Raw genomic sequence first — 20,368 nt, 5'->3', positions numbered from 1 at the left:
AAAGCAGAGCATAAAGTTTGGCCATTTTATTTAAATTTGTATTTGGCACAATAAGAAAAAAAATGGAAACAGCAACCATGTAGAACGTAAGGAAATTTCTTGGTTACCATTTTATGACTGCTGTATTTTCATATTAGATAATAATGATTTCCCTGCTAACATGCAACTTTAGAAAGAACACAACAATGTACAGTTTTTACCAACATAAACTACAAAATCACATTAAAAATCCATATATAAAGCTAACAATTTAAAAGTACAGTTTTGTTTCAGTCATCTTAAAACCAAATTTTGTTTTTCTAAAATTCTGTCAGATCTTTATTACAATTTTTTATCTAATAATAAATTCAGTTAAAAAATTACAGAAGTTCAGGTGACAGAACAAAAAACTGGAATAAATCAACCAACACATCTAAACCTCTGTGAACAGTGAAGGGTTCAAAAACTGCTCTCTATCTAATTATCCAAATTCTCCCAGGGAGCATTACTGATTGATGGGTCCCATATATGCTTATCTGGTCCAGTCAGTGCTTTCAAAGGGTTAACACAGATTTGCAATTAATCTGCTACTTCAAGATTTGAATTTTGTAATTTATAAAACTACCAGACTTTTAGTACCAATACTTTGATGTGGCTGTACAAGACAGTGTTGAATACATACATAACAGATGTCTTATTTGCTTATATAGACAACACTAACTGTACCTAGCTCAACTCAGTTGTCCCAGTAGCAAAGAACCGCAATATCTAGAGTAATTCTGTATACTGTACTAAATACACAAATCGTGTCAAACCCATTTAACTGCTATTCAAAATTACTTCAGCCACAGAAATTCAACCAACATTCAGGCAGAAGGGAATTAAGGATGTACTCCACAGTAGAAACATCAGTTTGAGTGAAATACTGTACTCTGTATTGGAAAAGATAACATTTTACCTCAAATCAACAAATGTTTCTGGAAATAAACTGGGTTTATGGCCCTAAAGGATTAAGTCACAACATTTCTCATAAAAAATGATTAGTCTTTACAAAAAGGCAGGAAAATGAGACAGCTACTGCCACCCACTTCGACATTTTCATTCTTTGAAAAAAAAAACCACCACAAACCAAAAAAAAACCCAAAAACCAAACCAACAAAAACCAAAACACAACAAAAAACCTGAATTAGTTTATGAACAACAGCTATCAGTAACACAGATTGCCAGATGAAATAATTTATCAAGTATATTTCTGAGATAATGATCTTTTATTCTCAGCATTAAGAGAACACAGTGACATTAAACAGCTTTACTAAGAAATCTGATAAGCTTTCTGAAGTCCTGAATAAGAGGTCACATTTGCTACACAAGCTATTTAAGCCTTACAGGAACATATACAACCATATTGTCGTTGTATCCAACTGATGCTTGCAGTCCCACTGATTTGTAGTGGGCAGACCCAAGAATACTTTTAGCCATCTGAACACTTGCACTTAATTTCCACAGAAAGCAAAACAAAGAAAAACTGTTTCCTTCAAGCAGTGCTTTTTCATTCCAGTGTTCTCACTTACTTGAGTTATTTTTTCAACGCCTTGAAAGCCATGTTTCTCAAAATGTTCAGCTATGTTTAGGAAGGTATGACGTTCCAGATAACGGCAGTTACTGAGTGCAATTAAAAGCCTCTGTTCCTAAAAGAATTATTTTAACAGAAGAAAAAGTACAATAGTTAGAAAAGAAGCATCAGCATGACCAACACTTTAAATGTATAGTATTTTAACTTTCTGCATGTGACAAAAAAGCTGATAAATAAAGTGGAGTTTACAAATATTTATGTCAATAAACCACCAAGAACTGAGTGAATTATCAAATATGATGACTGAATGTACGCTTTTCTTATGGGATCTGGAGCATTCACTGGAATAGCTGTGACTAATACAGAACTGTGGTTAAGACGTTGTTACAAAAATGAGGTTTGGACGGCTTTCCAGGAAGCTGTTTCTGGCTTTTACTTTGTTTCAAGAAATAGGCTAAGAATTATGACCATTATAAAATTAACTGAAGATCGGGGCCATAAGATACTGGCACAGGTTGCCCACAGAGATGGTAGATGCCCCATCACTGGAGACATTCAAGGTCAGGCTGGATGTGGTTCAACCTGATCTAGATAAAGATGTCCCTGCTTATCACAGGGGGATTGGAACTAGATGACCTTTGAACATTCTTTCTAACCCAAACTATTCTATGATTCTGTGATCTTCACTTTCACATGAAGTTGGCTAAAACTAGGGAAGCAGAACAGCTACTGACCAAATACAGTCACCTGTTCTAAAATACCAGAAAATTCAGAAGTACATAATATAATTTCAGCAATTAATTTGGAAATTTATTTTCATTTTTTCTCCTTTTTTTTTTTGTTTTAAATACAAGAAGGTCAAACACATTCCGGATTTGAAATAACAGAATTGCATCTCCATGACCTTGATGCAACAAGGTGCAGTTTCCAAAGAAACAAAGAACCAAACAAGACAGAACTAGTATTTAAATAATTTGGTCTACCCTCTTTCCCTCTCTTCTTCTCCGAATGGCAAAACATTTATCTACCTCAGACAGCAGTTCAAAATCAAAACCAGCAAATATTTTGAAAACAAAATTATTTGGCAATGCAGTCACCATAAGAATGCAGATCTGATTAAAAATGGTTTTCAGACCCAGAAGAACTATGACAATTATGTATTCCAGCAATATAACTACTACTGAGATACACAACTGACTACTACTTTAAGTTATAATCAGCTGGTATACAGACTACTGAAAAAAAGAGAATATTAAAAATACAGTGACGAATTTTACTTTGATCACTCACCACCTCTGTTCTCATTACTCAATAAGGAAAGAGAAGATAAAGAGTTCTGTGATTGACAGGAAAAAATTAATATGATACTATGGAAGTCAAACATTGTCTGAAATCGTTACTATCTTTCTTCTTATCTAAACCTTCATACCTATGACACGCATGAGGAAACCACAGACACAAAAATGGTAGTTTATCAGCAATTAATATCAAAATTGATGTGTTTCAAGAATAAAAGTCTTGAAAGAATTATTATAGTCTGCAATTCAGAAACTTGCCATGATTTGGCAATCTGATTCTTTATTGCAGCAGGAATGCTTATTGCTTTCATAAATAAGCAAAGCTGGGCTTCTGAGAACATTTAAAATTGTACTAAGGAATATTAACTTCACAACAGGCTCTCACTAGGTTTCCTTCACGGAATAACTACATTTTTTTCATTAGCTACCAGACTAGAAGAAAGTACATTCACCAAAGCCAAAGTGTCAGGAAAAGAACCCTTTTTTTTTTTTCCCCAATTTTCCAAAAAGCAAAACCAAATTCAAATAAGTCAAATAAATAATTACTCAGTAATGTTTATTTTTTTTTGGGAAACTACAGTACTGAATATCTGTATTTTCATAGGGTTTAAAAATCAACTAATAATTAGACCACTTCTTATAATTTATAACAAGGTGACAAATCAAAAGTTACATCTTCAGCTGTCTTAACACTAGTGCTATTTTCACTAATTTCAATGATGCCATTTCAGTTTGAGGAAGACATGGTTTTAAAAATACTTTCATTAGTTACCTTAAGATGGTAAACTAAGATACCATAAGAGAACAGTAGAATCATAGAATAGTTAGGGTTGGATAGGACCTTAAGATCATCTAGTTCCAACCCCCCTGCCATGGGCAGGGACACCTCACACTAAACCATGTCACCCAAGGCTCTGCCTAATGTGGCCTTGAACACCGCCAGGGATGGAGCATTCACAACCTCCCTGGGCAACCCATTCCAGTGCCTCACCACCCTCACAGTAAAGAACTTCTTTCTTATATCCAATCTAAACTTCCCTTGTTTAGGTTTTAACCCGTTATCCCTTGTCCTATCACTACAGTCCGTAATGAATAGTCCATCCCCAGCATCCCTATAGCCCCTCTTCAGATACTGGAAGGCTGCTATGAGGTCTCCACGCAGCCTTCTCTTCTCCAGGCTGAACAGTCCCAACTTTCTCAGCCTATCTTCATATGGGAGGTGCTCCAGCCCCCTGATCATCCTCATGGCCCTCCTCTAGACTTGTTCCAACAGTTCCATGTCCTTTTGATGTTGAGGATACCAGAACTGCACACAATACTCCAAGGAGGTCTCAGGAGAGCAGAGTAGAGGGACAGAATCACCTCCTGTGACCTGCTGGTCACGCTCCTTTTGATGCAGCCCAGGATACGGTTGGCTTTCGGGGCTGCAAGCGCACACTGAAGCCGGCTCATGTTCATTTTCTCATCAACCAACACCCCCAAGTCTTTCTCTGCAGGGCTGCTCTGAATCTCTGCTTTGCTCAACCTGTAGCTGTGCCTGGGATTGCTCCAACCTGGGTGTAGGACCTTGCACTTGGCATGGTTAAACTTCATGAGGTTGGCATCAGCCCACCTCACAAGCGTGTCAAGGTCCCTCTGGATGGCATTCTTTCTCTCCAGGGTATCAACCGAACCACACAGCTTGGTGTCATCGGCAAACTTGCTGAGGGCGCACTCAATCCCACTGTCCATGTCAGCAACGAAGATGTTGAACAAGGCCGGTCCCAACACCGATCCCTGAGGGACACCACTCGTTACTGGTCTCCAGCCGGACATTGAGCCATTGACCACAACTCTTTGCATGTGGCCATCCAGCCAGTTCTTTATCCACCGAGTGGTCCATCCATCAAATTGATGTCTCTCCAATTTAGAGACAAGGATGTCATGTGGGAATGCGTCAAATGCTTTGCACAAGTCCAGGTAGATGACATCAACTGCTCTACCCCTGTTCATCAGTTCTGTAGCCCCATCATAGAAGGCCACCAAATTGGTCAAGCAGGATTTCCCTTTAGTGAAGCCATGCTGGCTGTCACCAAGCACCTTGCTGTTTTTCACTTCCCTTAGCATGCCATCCAGGAGAATCTGCTCCAAGATTTTGCCAGGCATGGAGGTGAGACTGAATGGTCTGTAGTTCCCTGGGTCATCCATTTTCCCCTTCTTGAAAATGGGGGTTATATTTCCCTTTTTCCAGTCATAGTACCTTATATCCTATTTTCTTATGCTTATGGACATATGTATCTAGTAAATGCCTCTAGAATACAAAGTTGCTCTCTAAAAAAGAAAAATATAACTCTGAAACAATACAGTAAAAGGACTCATTCCAGTAACTTTGAGAAATCTTAATTTTCACATCAGCTTTTAAAAACATAAGCCAAACTTACTGAAGAAAGACTGGAGTCTTCGTGAATGCTTCCAAACAAATCTGGAGATGAAACATCAACTGAAAGACTAAGAATATTATTAAAAAGTGAGTATTATAGTGCTTTTAATTATCTGATACATGGTGGATTCAAATGAACAGTTGGAACAGAAGATCAGAATACTGTTTCAAGCTCCTTTGCATTAGACAGTAAAGCAGCCATGTTGCTCAGTTTGTCTAAGATGTGCACAAAGCCTACAGGAGCTCTGGGGCCAGAAAGTACTATTTCAGCTACAGACCTTTCCTTCTTAAAGCATTTTAATTTTCTCTGGTTTGCCATAGATTCCATTTTGGTTTTACACCTATCCAGCCAACAGCCACCCAAGTATCAAAAAAAAAAAAAAAAAAGGAAAAAAAAGGAAAAAAAAAGTGGCATTAGGAACACAGTCGATTTGCCTTTTTCTAATGCATATTGTGTATTTGCCAAGTCTCTGGCTCTTCACAAAGAAATGATTAGTGCTCTCAGAAACTCAGGCTATTCCGACTTATTTTGCTCTCTAATGTAAGTGGCTCATGAGCAATTATTGAACAAAAAAACTGTTAAGAATTTAGCAGAAATACCAATAGAACTAGTCAGAATAAAAGGGAAGAAAAGAAAGGCAGGGGCGGCTTTTTCTCCAAGACTAGACATTACTTAGTGACAAGGACAACTCATTCCATGTAAGGGCACGTCAAAAACAACATACATGCTTCTACAGCACATAACTCTTGTCATTGAATAAAATGGTATAATAATACCATATTCATTATTGTGCACAATATTTATTACATGATGTCACTCAACTGTTCAGCATAAAAAGTATCTGCTCTTATTTCTAAGCATCACTAACCAGAGGCAAAAGTACTCACAAGAAGTATGAAATACCACAGGGGATAAAACACCGCCACTACTGAAATTTGAGACTTGCACCTGCATTTTCAGAATATTACACGTAGGTCCTATTTATTTTACTTACTGTGCTGTATCTATGTCACCATCAGGTTTGGTGCTCAGTTGTTCCAAGCAGTCTATAAAGACCTAGAAAACAATAAAGCAAGAAGTACATTTTCTGCCAGAAAAAAAAATAAAAAAAAAATCTTAAATTCACTTTTATAACAATCAATAGAAGCAGAAAACCATCACTGCCTTTGTCTTAAACCCAACATAAATACAGTAACATTTTACTTACACTTTTTGAATGCATATTTTCAATTTTATATCCATCACAGTTTACTTGTTAAAAAAAACACAGGACTTTTTAATTTTCCCAAGTGATATTCATCATGCATGTCTAAAATTATGCAGTGATAATCTGCATTTGAAAAGGCATTGTTAATAGTTTTCAAGTGCTCAATCTAAACAGTTGATCCCAAGCAAACATCACAAAAGTATCACTAAAATCCATTTTTTGCTTTGGCTCACGATTTCTTATTTAAGAAGACTATAAAAATGGTTCAAATGTATTCAAGAAAAAGGATCAGATTTTGCTACAAAGAATACTGGCTTCGAATGCAAAAATTGAAAGCTAGCTCTTCAGCTAATGAAAATCAGTATTGCTCCTTTTCACTGCAGTATATCAATGACAGCTCAGCAAGTGTCTTTCAATTGTCAGAAAAACCTTGAACAGTCATGACTGGTAAAATACTTGAATATGTCAGCCTCTGAGGATTTAGTATCATCAGATTCAGCTAGTAAGCTCTACATACTTTTAAAGAAAAACATTTCTCAGTTTTCCAGAGTATATCAGAGGAATAACACAGTCATCAACTTAAGGTACCTTTTGGGAGGTGGGCAGGGTACAAAGCACACATTTTTGTTGATCACCAAGTTTCACACTTAGAACTGCTCGAGTTACCTGCATGATCCCAATGCTCAGCTGACACACATCCTCCTGTGTTTTCTGCTGCTGGAAAACCTGAAGATGCAAGCATAATATTTCAGCAGAATAGCTTCTTGTGGGCTTATTCTCAAGAAAAGCCTGAGTATACTATCCCTAAAGAGATTACACAATTGTAGGAATGGATGCTGGGACACAACTCAAAGATCTTTGTTTTTTTCAAGGATCTTTGCACCTTAAGAAGAAGGATTCCTCATGCACTGTAGATTCTTGTGAATAATGTTCACTGAGATACTAGACAAACCAGCTGTAAAAATAAAAATAAGGGAGGAGAAACAATACCCACAAAGGAGCCCAAGGGATTTTGGAAAAGTATTAAACTTCCTTACATAACTGAAACCTGAAAGAAAACATCAGTATCACAATCAGCTGTGGTCTCAAGGTATTAAGTGGTGGGTACAATGAGGACTGCTGATTTAGAAGTGAAAAACTGAATTTAAGTTCTGCAAGTAATTTGGATGCAACACTGACTGAAGAGTAACTCCTTGGAATGGCACCTTCTTTTTTTTTTCCCCCTCATGTAAATTAAGTCACATCTTTTGCTACCTGAAAGTTACGTTAGTAGCTTTTTCCTTTTTTTGCTACCTGAAAGTTACGTTAGTAACTTTTTCCTTTTTTTTCAAAAGGACAGCTTTAAAGGTTTAAATACAGGTTCAATCTTCCCCATACATACACAATTATCCCAGCAAAGGAAACAAACAGAATTCTAAAAGCTAGCAGCAGTGAAAAGGGTGTTCATGATTAAAAAAAGAAGGAATTTATACCCCTGTATCATTCTCTGAAAGTTCTTGTTCTGAAACCCAACAGTAATTAGCATAAAAAGAACAAAAATAAATGCATAAATCGAAACTTACGCTGGCCTCTCCAGGTTTGCAGTCTAGTACAGTTTTAAGAGATTGCAAGGAATGTATAATGCACTGTTCAAACTGGGTTGGCTGAAAGGCAAAAGACTTTTTAGCTTTACCATGTCAAACGTATACTACGCAAAATTATAAAAACGTCCATGCCATACGGTAAGCTCTTTATTTCCAAATTATCCTAAATAAGGTAGGGGGTGGAGAGAATAAAAAAAAAACCAACCCCCCCCAAAAAAAACAAAAAACCACAAAACAAACCCACAATTCATATATTACCAATGGACCTTTTTGTAGTGACGTCCTTTTGTACTTAAGCTTGTTACAGAATTATTACCATAAGTCAATGCACATTTTCTTACCTGAACAAGACACTTCTGCATCAAACAGCCTTCTCTGAAAGGGTCATGAAAGATTTTTATAGCTTGTTCGTGGTAGCATAGATTGACAACTACATTATAGATGCCTGTGACACTCTCCTCCTTCCCCTCCTAGATCTAAGTTGGGATAGAATTTCACCTGCGATATCTGATATTTTTGTATTTTATTCCAGCAAAAAGTTTCTAAGAAAACCTGACTGAAATTGCTTTCACACAGAGGAAAAACACCCACTGGATTGGAGGCACTTTTTTTTTTACCTTCGGGTTTCCAAACCTGAAATACCAATGTCTTGCTGCATGGATCAATTTCACTTTGAAAGTGCACACAAGTTCACAGCATCAGTCATCAGGCAGTTTTTCCTTGTCTTTCCCTCTTCCCTGATAAGTCATACTTTTTTTTTTTTAGATGAGGCTGCCTGCTGGTATTAGGCAGGAAGCTATCATGCAGGGCAGTGTGTGGCAGAGAGGTGTCACTGTTGTAGAAAAGAGGGACATCATCCTATTGGATTTGCATCAAGGAGGTGGACAAATGAGTTCCTAAGCCATGTAAACCCACTTTTCATCCAGTGGATAGTTTATGGAAATGTCACTAACTTCAGGCTTAGGAGCAACTTTTATTTCTGTAACTGCTGAGGTGGAGGTGGACCGTCAAAAGTGGTATCTGCATGACAACCTGAAACTCATGAAAAAAGTCACCAAGACAATCTGTAATGATTATTTTGGGACCCACTTAAAAGAAAAAGACTAGCAGTAATCCTCTTGGGTTTTGTTTCCACAGAATAAAACATCACACCTCAGGGGAAGAAAGCTGTTCAGGTATCTTATTTTTTGGATATTATGAAACCAAGGAAAACTGGTTCTGTGTCTTACTCTACCTTTTACCTGGAATATAAATGCTAAAGGGGCTAGCAACCAGTATTTCCTGCAAACATAAAATAAAGTTTCTATATTAAGCCTAAAACATTCCCAAAGAGATGGTGTGGCCCTTCTTTGTACTGGTTAACTTTTGCCACAAGTTTTGCTATAATAATACCACTATGAACTCAGTTCAGTAGATAAATAATCCTGTTATGATAAAACAATCAATTGCAACCATGAAAATTTATCATGTCTCAACCTTGGCCTCAAAGGTAACTAGGGAAGTGCTGCACACATAGAATTAGTGGGCGATTTCTAAATACGAAAGAGACCCAAGTATTTTTTAAACAAAGATGGGTTAGGATACAGCAACACCATAAAGAAACAAAGTGAAAACCAGAAAAGTTAAGGGACTTGCTCAAGTCAGTGGCAACTGAAACCAAGACCAGAAGCTGCATATCTGGTTATAATACTACAATTGCCCAATAACACACTTTTCTACAATGTGTATGTATAATGTGATTGCTTAATACCCTCCTACTGAGCTTCAAACACGTATTTATAGAAGCAAGTAAGAAAAACTAAGAAACTCTGTGGAGCATTCCCTTAGATAATACACACAGAGCAACTCTTCCTCCCACAGGCCCGTTCTGCTTTCACGGATTGTTTTTAAGTCACACCTACAACATGCTTGCTGTGTTTTAGGCATTACTCATTACTGTTTATTTCCAGAAAACATCTCACTAATTTATCTGAATCTGGTTTCAATTCATTTGTTGTTTGTGGGTAGGCAATCTCCTAAATTAGTTGTTTTTCAGTTCAATTTCTCATTATAACATATAAGTGACCTATTTATTTAGCTACCGACCAATTCCATGGTAGTGTGCTTACTAAATTTTGAAGCATTTTGATGTGAAATGAACTTGTTGTGACCTCAAAAATAATTTTTTAGTTCAGTAACCCATCCCTAAAATAAGATGCTTAACAATGAAAGCAATATTGTATATATATCTCAGCAAAATCATGCTAGATGTCATTGGTAATTATACTGATACATTTAACCCTACATAAGGCAGAAAGTCACGCTACATCTTGTTGTCTAATTGTTTGTTTCTCAATATATGGCACAAATCTACAAAGCTTTTATTTGTGCATTTGAAGGTGCAAAACAGGAAAAAATATTGCTGTCTAGTAAGTAGCATAAAGTTGCTTCAGGTAAAATAGTTTAAGTAGAAACAAAAATTTTTGAAAAGTTCAGGAAAAAAATATTTGGCAATGGTATCTGTTAAGAGTGCTGTAAATAAGTAACCAAACAAGCCATTTTGTATTTTTTATCTTCCTATATTTTCATACTAAAAAAAAAAAAAACACCAAACAAAATCACTACAGATACCAGTATATACACATATAGACAAAGTAAAAAATACTTCAGGTTTTGGAGAATAAAACCGGTTTCAAAGAAAGTGTCTCCAACAGACACAAGAATACCTACCAATGATGTCAAACCCTCGTTGTCAACAACCCAGTCTTCCTTTTCAGCTAACCTCTTTATATCTGCAAGACAGAGCAAAAGGGTGAAAGGAGTGGGGAGAGGGAGATGGTATTTATTTTCATCATTAAAAACTCCTTGAACTTGAAAAGATAAGCCACAGACATTGGGACTGCAATGACTAGGCATACAAGGAAAAAGCACTAAAAGCTTCAAAGCATTCAGCATTCTCAAATGACTAAGAATGGAACTCATACATGGTACGCTGCTGACACCACAGAGAAGCGTATCTATGATACATGGCAAGAGTTGCACGAAGTACATCTTTTACTGGAAAGCTGAAAATTAAAGGAATATTGTGAAGGCTTTCGGCTTTGTTTTTATTTTTGAAAATTTTTAATCACAACAAAATACTGCATTTAACAACCCAAGTCTCTAGTCTATTATGTTCCAGCTCTTAATTAAAAATGAAAGAACAACTGGCTAGCATTTTGGCAAAGGCAGAACAGACAACATCTAATTCATATGCAATTATTATAAAAGAGGCACAGGGTACCCATTAAGGGTCAAGGCACCCACAGTGCTAGACTTTCTTCAAAAATGCATGACAGCATATGCAAAAAGCTCACTTTTCATTACCCAGAAGGTGCCAACTTCTATAGGCTTACTGAAACTAACAGAAGCTAAGTCAGGACGTGAATCTAAAACTCCTGTATTGTAAACAAAATTCCTCTATGAACACGTGTATTCTGCATCATTGCTTTCTGGGGTGGGGGGGGGGGGGCTTAGTCAACTTGTAAACAGAACAAAACAAGTAACTATATGCAGTTTGTGGGGGCTTTGACATAGAGTTTTTCATACACAAGTTGCTCATCAGAACGGTCTGTATCTCATGCAACTCCCTTTAAATAAGCAAAAAATTTTGGTGAATTACTATCTCTCCCCAAAATCCAAGAAAAAAGGATAACTAATGCAGGCTGAAGGATATTTTCATTACCTTGGTGCTTTAATTAGCTAAATTAAGAAGCTTAGTTATGGTGTCATACCCCGCAATTCTACATCTCATGGAAGTATAGGCTTTGTGAGGATAAAAAGTATCAAGGAATTGTGCAGAATGACAACTATGTTCATTTCCTTACTTAGTAAACCTCTTACTTCAAACAATATGCTTGTGAGGCTTTAGACTGCACTGGTCAGCCTTTACATGTTTCAGTGGCTGCTCACTTTTGCATTCAGTTCTGAGCTGATACAAATACAAAAGAAATCATTTTCTTTCTCATATTTCATTGCTCATCAAATTCCAGTCAAAAATATTAATGTAAAACTTATCTAGTCTGGCACTCATGTAATTTGCCTTTTGTGACCTTTATGACCACTGATCACATATGAGAGGGAAAGAACACAGGCTGCTTCTCGGGACTACTGTGAGTATATGGGTTTATCATAAGACAAGAAGAAAACCCTGCGCGTGGGCAGATTTGTCCTATTTAAATAGCTAGAGTGCTCTATTAAAAAAATTCAACTGATCTGAATGCCTTTACGAACTTACAACATGCAGAAAGAGATGAGACCAAACTTTGATCACCAGTCTATGCAGCTCATATTTCAGAGAGATTTTGGAAATGAGTCAAGTCCAAGGGGAACATTTCTGACTTACATATTACAGATATAATTACATCTGAGATGCTTTTATATATCTCCATGAGAATATTCATTAACTGTTCTTTCACTGGTTCCCTAAAAATAACAGTTTATCCAAGGGCCAAATTAACCTGGTTCTGCCCAGAAAAACTATCTAAACACACTCAACATACACAACTGTGTTTTAGGTGGTGGTACAGCACAAAAGGAAAAAAAAAGGGTCCCATAGATAAGGCACACAGTGCAACAATATGGAATGTAAGTCACCATTCAGGCAGGAGTATTTTCTCTTCTGTTTGATGCTAAAGCCAATAGATAGAATTTCTTCACTGATAGGGAATGGAAGTAGCAGTCAATGAAGGCTACTTTTACTGGCTAGATGAAAGACACCCAACATAACATACCAGCAACTTAAGGGATCTGACCTCTTTTGATTCAAGACAGAAAAGTATGAATAAAGATATTCAGAACAAACAGAATAATTCACACACAGACTGGTAAATTTGCTTTAATAAAAAAGGTATAGACTAGCACAAGAGTTTCCCTCCACATAATATACGTGGCTGGCAACCAGGATATAAGAAGCGGGAACTCTGTATCTTAAAGAACAGTTACTGTTGCAATGCAACAAGAAGGCAAAGCTAGTATGACAGAAGAGAGCTTCCTCAATCATGTATTGGAGCTCTCTGGACTGCACTGGAAAAGCTAGGTAGATAGCTTACAGATTTAATAAGCTAAGGGCTGTCAGCAAAATGGTTTGGAGCTAGATCCTTCCTTCGCAACAGTCAAGACATCCAAGGAATCACTCAGTTCTTAGACAGAGGACAGCCAGTTCTACAGGACCATCCCCATGTTACAATTAGAAAACCTCAAATTTCTTAACCTAGCATTAAAAAAAATATATAAAAAAATAAAAAAATAGAGTTGATCTCAATTGTGCTAAGAGAAGAAAAGCAAAAGAGACTTCCTCATACTATACATATCAATACTGTATCAATTAAACCACAGAGGCCTTATGATTTGTGTTCACCAGAAGGTTAAAAATTTGCTTAATATAGCCAACACCACTTAGCACACTTAAGGCTTCAGTAAAACACTTAGCTTCATGTCAGCCTACAAAGTAATGATGAATCATATGTTAAAAATTAAAACCTAATTAAACTGCAAGACCAAAAAGATCCTGAGTTGGTGGTGGTGTTTTTTTTTTCCTTTAAATTGAGTGTAATCAGTCTTTTGGAAAAAACATCAAGTGAATAGTAAAGCAATCTGTCCTCATTTTAAGTGAGGCATCTAGTTCTGGAAGATTTACTTCATTCACATTTAAGTTCCAGAGTTGAATACAAGATGGTAAGACGAATAGCCTCTAATGCACACAGAGTCACATTAGATTTAGAGAATGTGTCTGGATTGCAAGGCCAGTAACATGTATGGCAAAAGCTGTGTACACAACAGGAATCCTGGAGATCATGTTAGTAAAAGGCCTTGGACACAACTAAAATACTTCATAAAGAGCTAAGGATTTTTGTTTTCCTTGGCAGTGGGACATTGCTCATTTAATTCTTTACTTTATAGAAGAACTCAAAAAAGAAAATAAATTATATTTCCAATATAGAAAAGCTGCATCATGAGATAAATCACTTGCATTGTAAAACTGTCTCAATGCAAAGGAAACAGATCTAAACTACTGTATCCATTACACTAAGGGAAGAAAAGATTCGTGACACACATTTCTGTCAGAAAAGCGAAATACTTGAATAACTTGTGAGATATTACAGAACTCAGCGGAGTCCACTGCCAGTACATTATCTGTAGCAAACATAATTATCCTCCAGAACTTGATCTGGCCTAATCAGAGACAAAAAAAAACAAAACAACAACAGTAAACGATACACCTGCAGCCTTCTATTACCTTCAGCTGTGTGTTGTAAGGTCACAATAACACAACGTACACGAAGGTCCAGAATAAGATCCTGGATGATCTGAAGCATATCATTGGGTATCTCGAGTGCAGTTAGAGACTCGTAACTAAGCCTGGAAAGCAAATAAAGTTAGACTGAAGTATAAACCTGCAGGGTTTTTCAAGCTGATATGTGAGGGGTTTTTTGGGGTGGTTTTTTTAGACATTTTCTCTGTATATGAATCTATGTTCTGAGTTCAGCAAATCCTAAGTCCACAACAGGGTTTCTGAGATATTGTTTACCTGCATTACAACAGAAACAGCCATCAAGCTGTCATAAATGATGGTGTGGCTGTGCATCAGATTGCCAAGAGTACACACATTTAAGGAGCCAAAATACACCTACTACATTACCAGCAGAGGAACTCATTTGCTGTATTGCTCCCAACTCCGACCAGGCACAAATCACCAGCTACTATAGCTGAGGATGGAAACATTAATTTCCATTTTTTGCTTTAGAAATAGCAAGTAACAGCATTTCAGCTTTTAACTATAACTGATTGCTGCAGCTGTGCTGAGACTTTAATTAGGGGCACAAAAGGAGGTTCTCTGCTTGTATCCAACTCTTGGAAATTTAAGAAAGGGCACTTAAAGCGCTACCGTTGCTATTTGCCCTACTGCTAACACTGAGCAAAATGCAGGTACTAGAAAATGTTAAAGAACAGGAGTAAGAAGGCGCAAGCAAGTTTGAGCAGTAAGAGGAACATTCCTAATCATCCATCTGTAGGCTCCAGTTCCTTACCCCTTGGGTGTAAACCTACCACTAACCAGACAGCTCTCTGCCCAGCGTAACTACTGAATTAGTAGATTACATAAATCTGCACTATCTCAGCCATGTAAATACCCATCTGTGAGAAGTTTAAGTGACTTTAGGCTGCACAGAAGTTCTATACATAGAGTTGATGCAATTTCTATGGGAGCATGTACCTGTCACATACCTAAGATAATCTTTTTCCTAACATAACTCACCCCAACAAATATATAACTTTCTACCCTTACAATAAGGCAAAAGTCTTGCCAGTAACAGCTTCACTTTATCCCATAGGTCTAATTTATCCTGTGGAATGTATTCATACTGGGCAATGACAGAACAGGGTACAAGAGAAAGACTGTCCAACCACCCTAGTTTAAGCTGTGCAATACATACAAGCAAACAGAAAAATTAAGATCACACATATGTAAATACAACTCCTTGATGTTTAGTTTTGTAAGTTTTAGCATTCTTAAATATAAGCAGAAAACAGTAAATCATTTGTGAGATGACTGAAAAGAATAAAATTCTATCCTGTGCTTCATAATGACCTCATGTAAATGAAAAGTAAGACTTAAGCTATTGCATAACTTTGCAACAAATGACACTTCATGAGAAGAGTTCACCTTTATTGCTGGTGTGAGTCACAGGAATTTATTAGATTGTCAGTGTGGGGCCTTGAAAACAAAAGTATATGCAGCACCTGCAAAAACCTCTGACCTGGTCAGCACTGGTTGATACCCCACCATTGGTTGCTGCGTTCCTCTTCTCCAAACTGCCCCTTTTCTTCTCTACTGTCAACCACTTTAAAGTCTAGCTCACTTCATTAAAGTGCCAGCACAAGCATCAATAAGAACATGAGGTGGGGAAAAGAGTGGGAGGGAGAGAGAATTTCCCCAGCTCTCAGTACAATTTTTCATTACCAGAGCAGTGACCAGAAAGTATAAAACATCCTATAACCTCAGCCTGGATTATACTTCGGATAGCAGGACTGAAGCACAACCAACCATCAGAGAACCTGTTGGTTAAATTTCCAAGCCAACATCACATATGTGCAAGTGTAAAATTCCAGAATTTTAGTGAAATATGAATGAAAGTGGACTGCTTCTCATAAAAGGGCAACAGTGGTGCCAATGCTTGTTCCCTTGCTCATTTACACATTTTCATCAAATGCCAAGTTAATTCTTACTTAAACTGAAAGCCTTCCATAAAATTCAGCCAGAATAAGAAATTTCACATGGATTTCCCCCTCACCCCCCAACTGATTAAAATACAGATAATGTAACTGGCAACAAACTTCGGGGAAGTGCTAAGCAGACTAGACAACAGGCATGCATCACTGATAGCTCCATCTGCAATAAGAGTAGTTATACATGATTATACTGATTTCTTTTCTTCCTCTGTGCTTTGTTTGTTACCTACTTTGAAACTGCAGATAAAACGCATGGTATTATTTCCAGGTATTATTCAAGTTTCCAAAAGATAATGATAGCCTCACATACTCCATAAGCAAATGGAAGCAAATTCTATATACTAAAGAGACATTTTGTAATTAATGATATGCACATTATTAAGTTTGTAAACAAACATCATTACAAGCAGAATGACATTACAAGCAGAAAGGAGTATCACCTTACCAAAACACAGATGTAAAAGTAAATTGAGATTTAAGAATGATACTACAGTGAGAAGCATGCTATTTTCACCCATTTAGGCAAAGAGAGGAAAATGCGTAGCAAATGAAGCAGGTAATTGCTTTCTACCCTGAAGAAACAAATCCCATTTCCTTCACTGAGTGTCATTCATTCGCACCACACAAATATTTCATTCAAACTTATTCATAAGATGCTATGGAAAAATAAGGAATATATCAATACGTAATAAGGCTACATCTTGAGACATTATTAATTACAATTGCACACAGAATCCTAAATATGCCATAAGTAATTTTTTTGTAATCCTGTTTTCAAAAATGTTAACATTACTCAGATTAACACAATAAACAATTTGTCTTAAAGCACACATATTCTGGGAATAGCATCATTTTGTAGGTCCCCAGAATCATAGAATAGTTAGGGTTGGAAAGGACCTTAAGATCACCTAGTTCCAACGCCCCTGTCATGGGCAGGGACACCTCACACTAAACCATGTCACCCAAGGCTCTGTCCGACCTGGCCTTGAACACTGCCAGGGATGGAGCATTCACAATTTACCTTACTGTCTGGATAACATGTGTCAGCCACTGGCCAGAAAGCTCAGATTTCATCTCCCAGCCACCATACTGTCTTGATTCTCCTTCTTTGAGGCTGAATGGAAGCAAAGCTCCACGGATAAGTTTTACCAGAGAGTGCATCACTTCCTGAATCATTTTCTGCATCAGAAGAAAGAAAAATCCAGCAAAAAATCTTTTTGCAGCCATGTACTTACTATACACAATAGCTTGGAATGTATGATTTACAGGTGACTCCACACTCTAGACAGTAGATGAGAAGGTGTAAGGACACACAGATGATTTAAGAAATCTGATTTTCAAGGTTGTGACACGAAGGTATCTTGCTATGAAGGACAGCTAAAAGAAAGCAAGGTTCCCCCCTCCCTCCTCGTAACTTACCTTGAAATCATTTTGTCTTTGCCTTGCATTTTTCTTTGATCTTTCCATTTGGCCAGATTTTTCAGCAGTCTTGTGAAAATAAGAAAATTGAGAAGTGTAAGTATCTCATAACAACTGTTAAAATAATTCTGAAAAAGGGGGTGTCAAAGTGAAGAAGTGAAAACTAATGAGTTTATGATGCAATTATAAAAAATAACTCATGGCATCTCAACAAGCAAAGTCAATATATATTTCAAACTCTACCTACTGTAGGTCAGCGTGCTAACATTTAATTCTGAGGAACTACGTGTATTTAAAACAAAGAGACAAGCATAAGAGTTGCTCAAGAAATATGAGCTTCATGAGGTCAAAGATTTCTCACTGCAATATTGATGACAGCCAAAACATACATAGTCCAAATCTGCATCATGTTTATATGAAGAATCTATTTTCTTATCAGCCTGGAAGCTGCCCAGAGAAGGACACTGATGTGAAATGGGAAACACTTTTTAGAAAGAGGGCAGTTCGAAATTGTAATATGTGAGGACAAGGGCTGAGGGGTTTTTGTTTGTTTTTAGGAATAGCATACTGTTGACAATGTTCTTTAAATAATTAACTGTAAAAGAGACTCTGCAAAATAATCAGCATCTTCGTGGACTGCTCACTTCCTTGGAAACAGAGGAACATGAGTATGCTTTGCATGAGGCAGTTACAGTTGAAGAAAAACATGGTTTGACTAACAGTCTTCCTGTTTGTAGTTCTAGCCTTCTGTGGAGTCTACTGAGAAAGCTAAATTAAACTAAAAAAGTTATTTCAGATGCTGGGTTAAGCAGACAGAATTTTATAATTAGAAAATCTCTTATTTTGTGTTTGTACAGCAACATCTACTGGAGAAGAAGTGCAATAACATGACAAGTGTTCTCAATCAGTTTACTTGTAAATGGTTAACTGAAAGCACTGTCTTTTTCAAATTCCATATTTAGCTAAAGCATTACAGATTTTCAAGTTAAAAAATAATTTGAAGTGAGAAAAAAAAAATCAGAAAAAAAAACTGCTTAACGTTTTTGGAAAATACATAGCTATGAAACTCTTACACTTTAAGCTCTGAATTATAAAATTTGAGACAAGGAAAACACTGGAGTCATTGCTGCATAGAATGCCCACTTCTTTCTTCTACTGCCTTAAAAAGAAGTTTTTTTTTCCTTAAACCTCACCCAGCAACTTACAATTGGCACTGTTTTACAGCTGGATTAAAGAACAAAAAATTCACAGATCTTTGATTTCTCCCCCCCCACCCCCCCCCCGGTGGTTTTGCTGAAGACCAATCTTAAACCTTTCCTGCACAGACAGACCAAAACTATATTGTGGTAAGACCAACGGTTACTACTCACATATGTGACTTCACCTAGAGTGATTCAAAGAACTCAGCTTTTTAAACTGTTGAAAATACCATGTAAATCTTTAACTGATAGTATCTTAAGATATATTGCTAACCTTTCAGAACTCAAAAAACCCACATGTCCCAAACCCCCCAAAACCTAAAAACTGAAAAAAATACAGCTTTAAATTCACATGAGGTGAAATTCTTTCCACATTTTTAAAATGTCTTAATGCCTTGAAGTCTTCAATAAGCTAACTGAAATGACACTCTACACCACTTTAACAGGACGAGTCCTAAAAAACCGTAGCAATCACCTTGCTACCTGAATGACAATAAATAGCAAGCAACATGGGAGAGGAAATTTATTCATGGACAATTACAGTCTGCAACATATAAACCCTGAGTTTTGAATGCAATATACTGATATTCTAAGGTGTTCTATAAGTCTTTTAGTTAATGCTATCCCCCTCCTCCCACTTGACCTGTGTTGACTGTGGCATGCAAAACACACAAAAGGAACTGGGGGCACCATCCCTTCTCTCTCCCCAGGAACTTTGGGGACTTCTGTAAGGGCCAAAGAACTCAAAAGAACGGGGATTAATTTCTTACAAGCACAGAATCTGGCACAACAGAAGAGGAGCAGATGTACCTTCAAGACTAACAGGAAAACAACCTCCCTTTTTTTTTTTCCCCAAATACACAGAAACAATGTTTTGTTCAGACGTGACAAGATCATTGCATTTTCCACTTCCAGTCATTTTCATGAGCAAAATTTCTCAACCTTGTTTACAGTTCAAGTCTCAGTTTCTCTAGAAATTGCTTTCTTTTTCATTGTACTCAGGGAAAAAGAAAAATCACAGCAACTTAACAGGTGAATTTGCAAAATCTACTTTCCAGATATAAAGGCTGTCATTTCCCTTATGAAATTAATTATTTTTGTGAAAGTCAACAGTACTAAGGTTTATTCTTGATTCTACTTCCTTCACTGAAGGTTATGAGTAAGTGCCTTATCTCTCTCTTGATTTTATCACATAAGATAAGGATCACAAATAGAATCCATTTCACTGGAGCTATAATACTCTGTATTGTGTTCAACATATAAAGGACTGTATTATTTATTAGAATGATCACATTATATTCAGATTTAAAGACAGCGGCAATAAATAGAATATCTGCTTGAGAAATTCATTCTTTAGTTAGAGAAAAGGAAAATGATGAAATAAGCTTCCAAATTTCCTTTTCCCAGGGTATTTGTTTTCTTTTCTACTAAAGCTACAAAGAA

The 20,368-nt window shown here is 36.8% G+C and overlaps 1 protein-coding gene across 3 annotated transcripts in view; it reads right to left on the bottom strand.

The window, feature by feature from the left end:
• The window catches only part of EXOC2 (exocyst complex component 2), a 124,191-nt gene that overhangs the window by 36,186 nt on the left and 67,637 nt on the right, over window positions 1–20,368 (bottom strand). For all 3 annotated transcript variants that reach the window (XM_062617772.1, XM_062617771.1, XM_062617773.1), the window contains 9 exons: window positions 17,727–17,795; window positions 17,329–17,486; window positions 14,317–14,438; window positions 10,770–10,831; window positions 8,040–8,120; window positions 7,144–7,203; window positions 6,265–6,326; window positions 5,271–5,337; window positions 1,551–1,667 (listed from right to left, as the gene is read on the bottom strand). In XM_062617772.1, the coding sequence (XP_062473756.1) occupies window positions 1,551–1,667; window positions 5,271–5,337; window positions 6,265–6,326; window positions 7,144–7,203; window positions 8,040–8,120; window positions 10,770–10,831; window positions 14,317–14,438; window positions 17,329–17,486; window positions 17,727–17,795 (798 nt within the window). The remainder of the gene's footprint in view (window positions 1–1,550; window positions 1,668–5,270; window positions 5,338–6,264; window positions 6,327–7,143; window positions 7,204–8,039; window positions 8,121–10,769; window positions 10,832–14,316; window positions 14,439–17,328; window positions 17,487–17,726; window positions 17,796–20,368) is intronic.

Source organism: Pezoporus occidentalis, unplaced genomic scaffold (genome assembly GCF_034315485.1).
Source record: "Pezoporus occidentalis ecotype Australia unplaced genomic scaffold, CSIRO_AGI_Poc_V1 ctg2, whole genome shotgun sequence".
In the NCBI taxonomy this organism is placed as follows: domain Eukaryota; kingdom Metazoa; phylum Chordata; class Aves; order Psittaciformes; family Psittacidae; genus Pezoporus; species Pezoporus occidentalis.
Note: the sequence above shows the minus strand (reverse complement) of the source record. Positions and strands in the feature narration are given on the sequence as shown.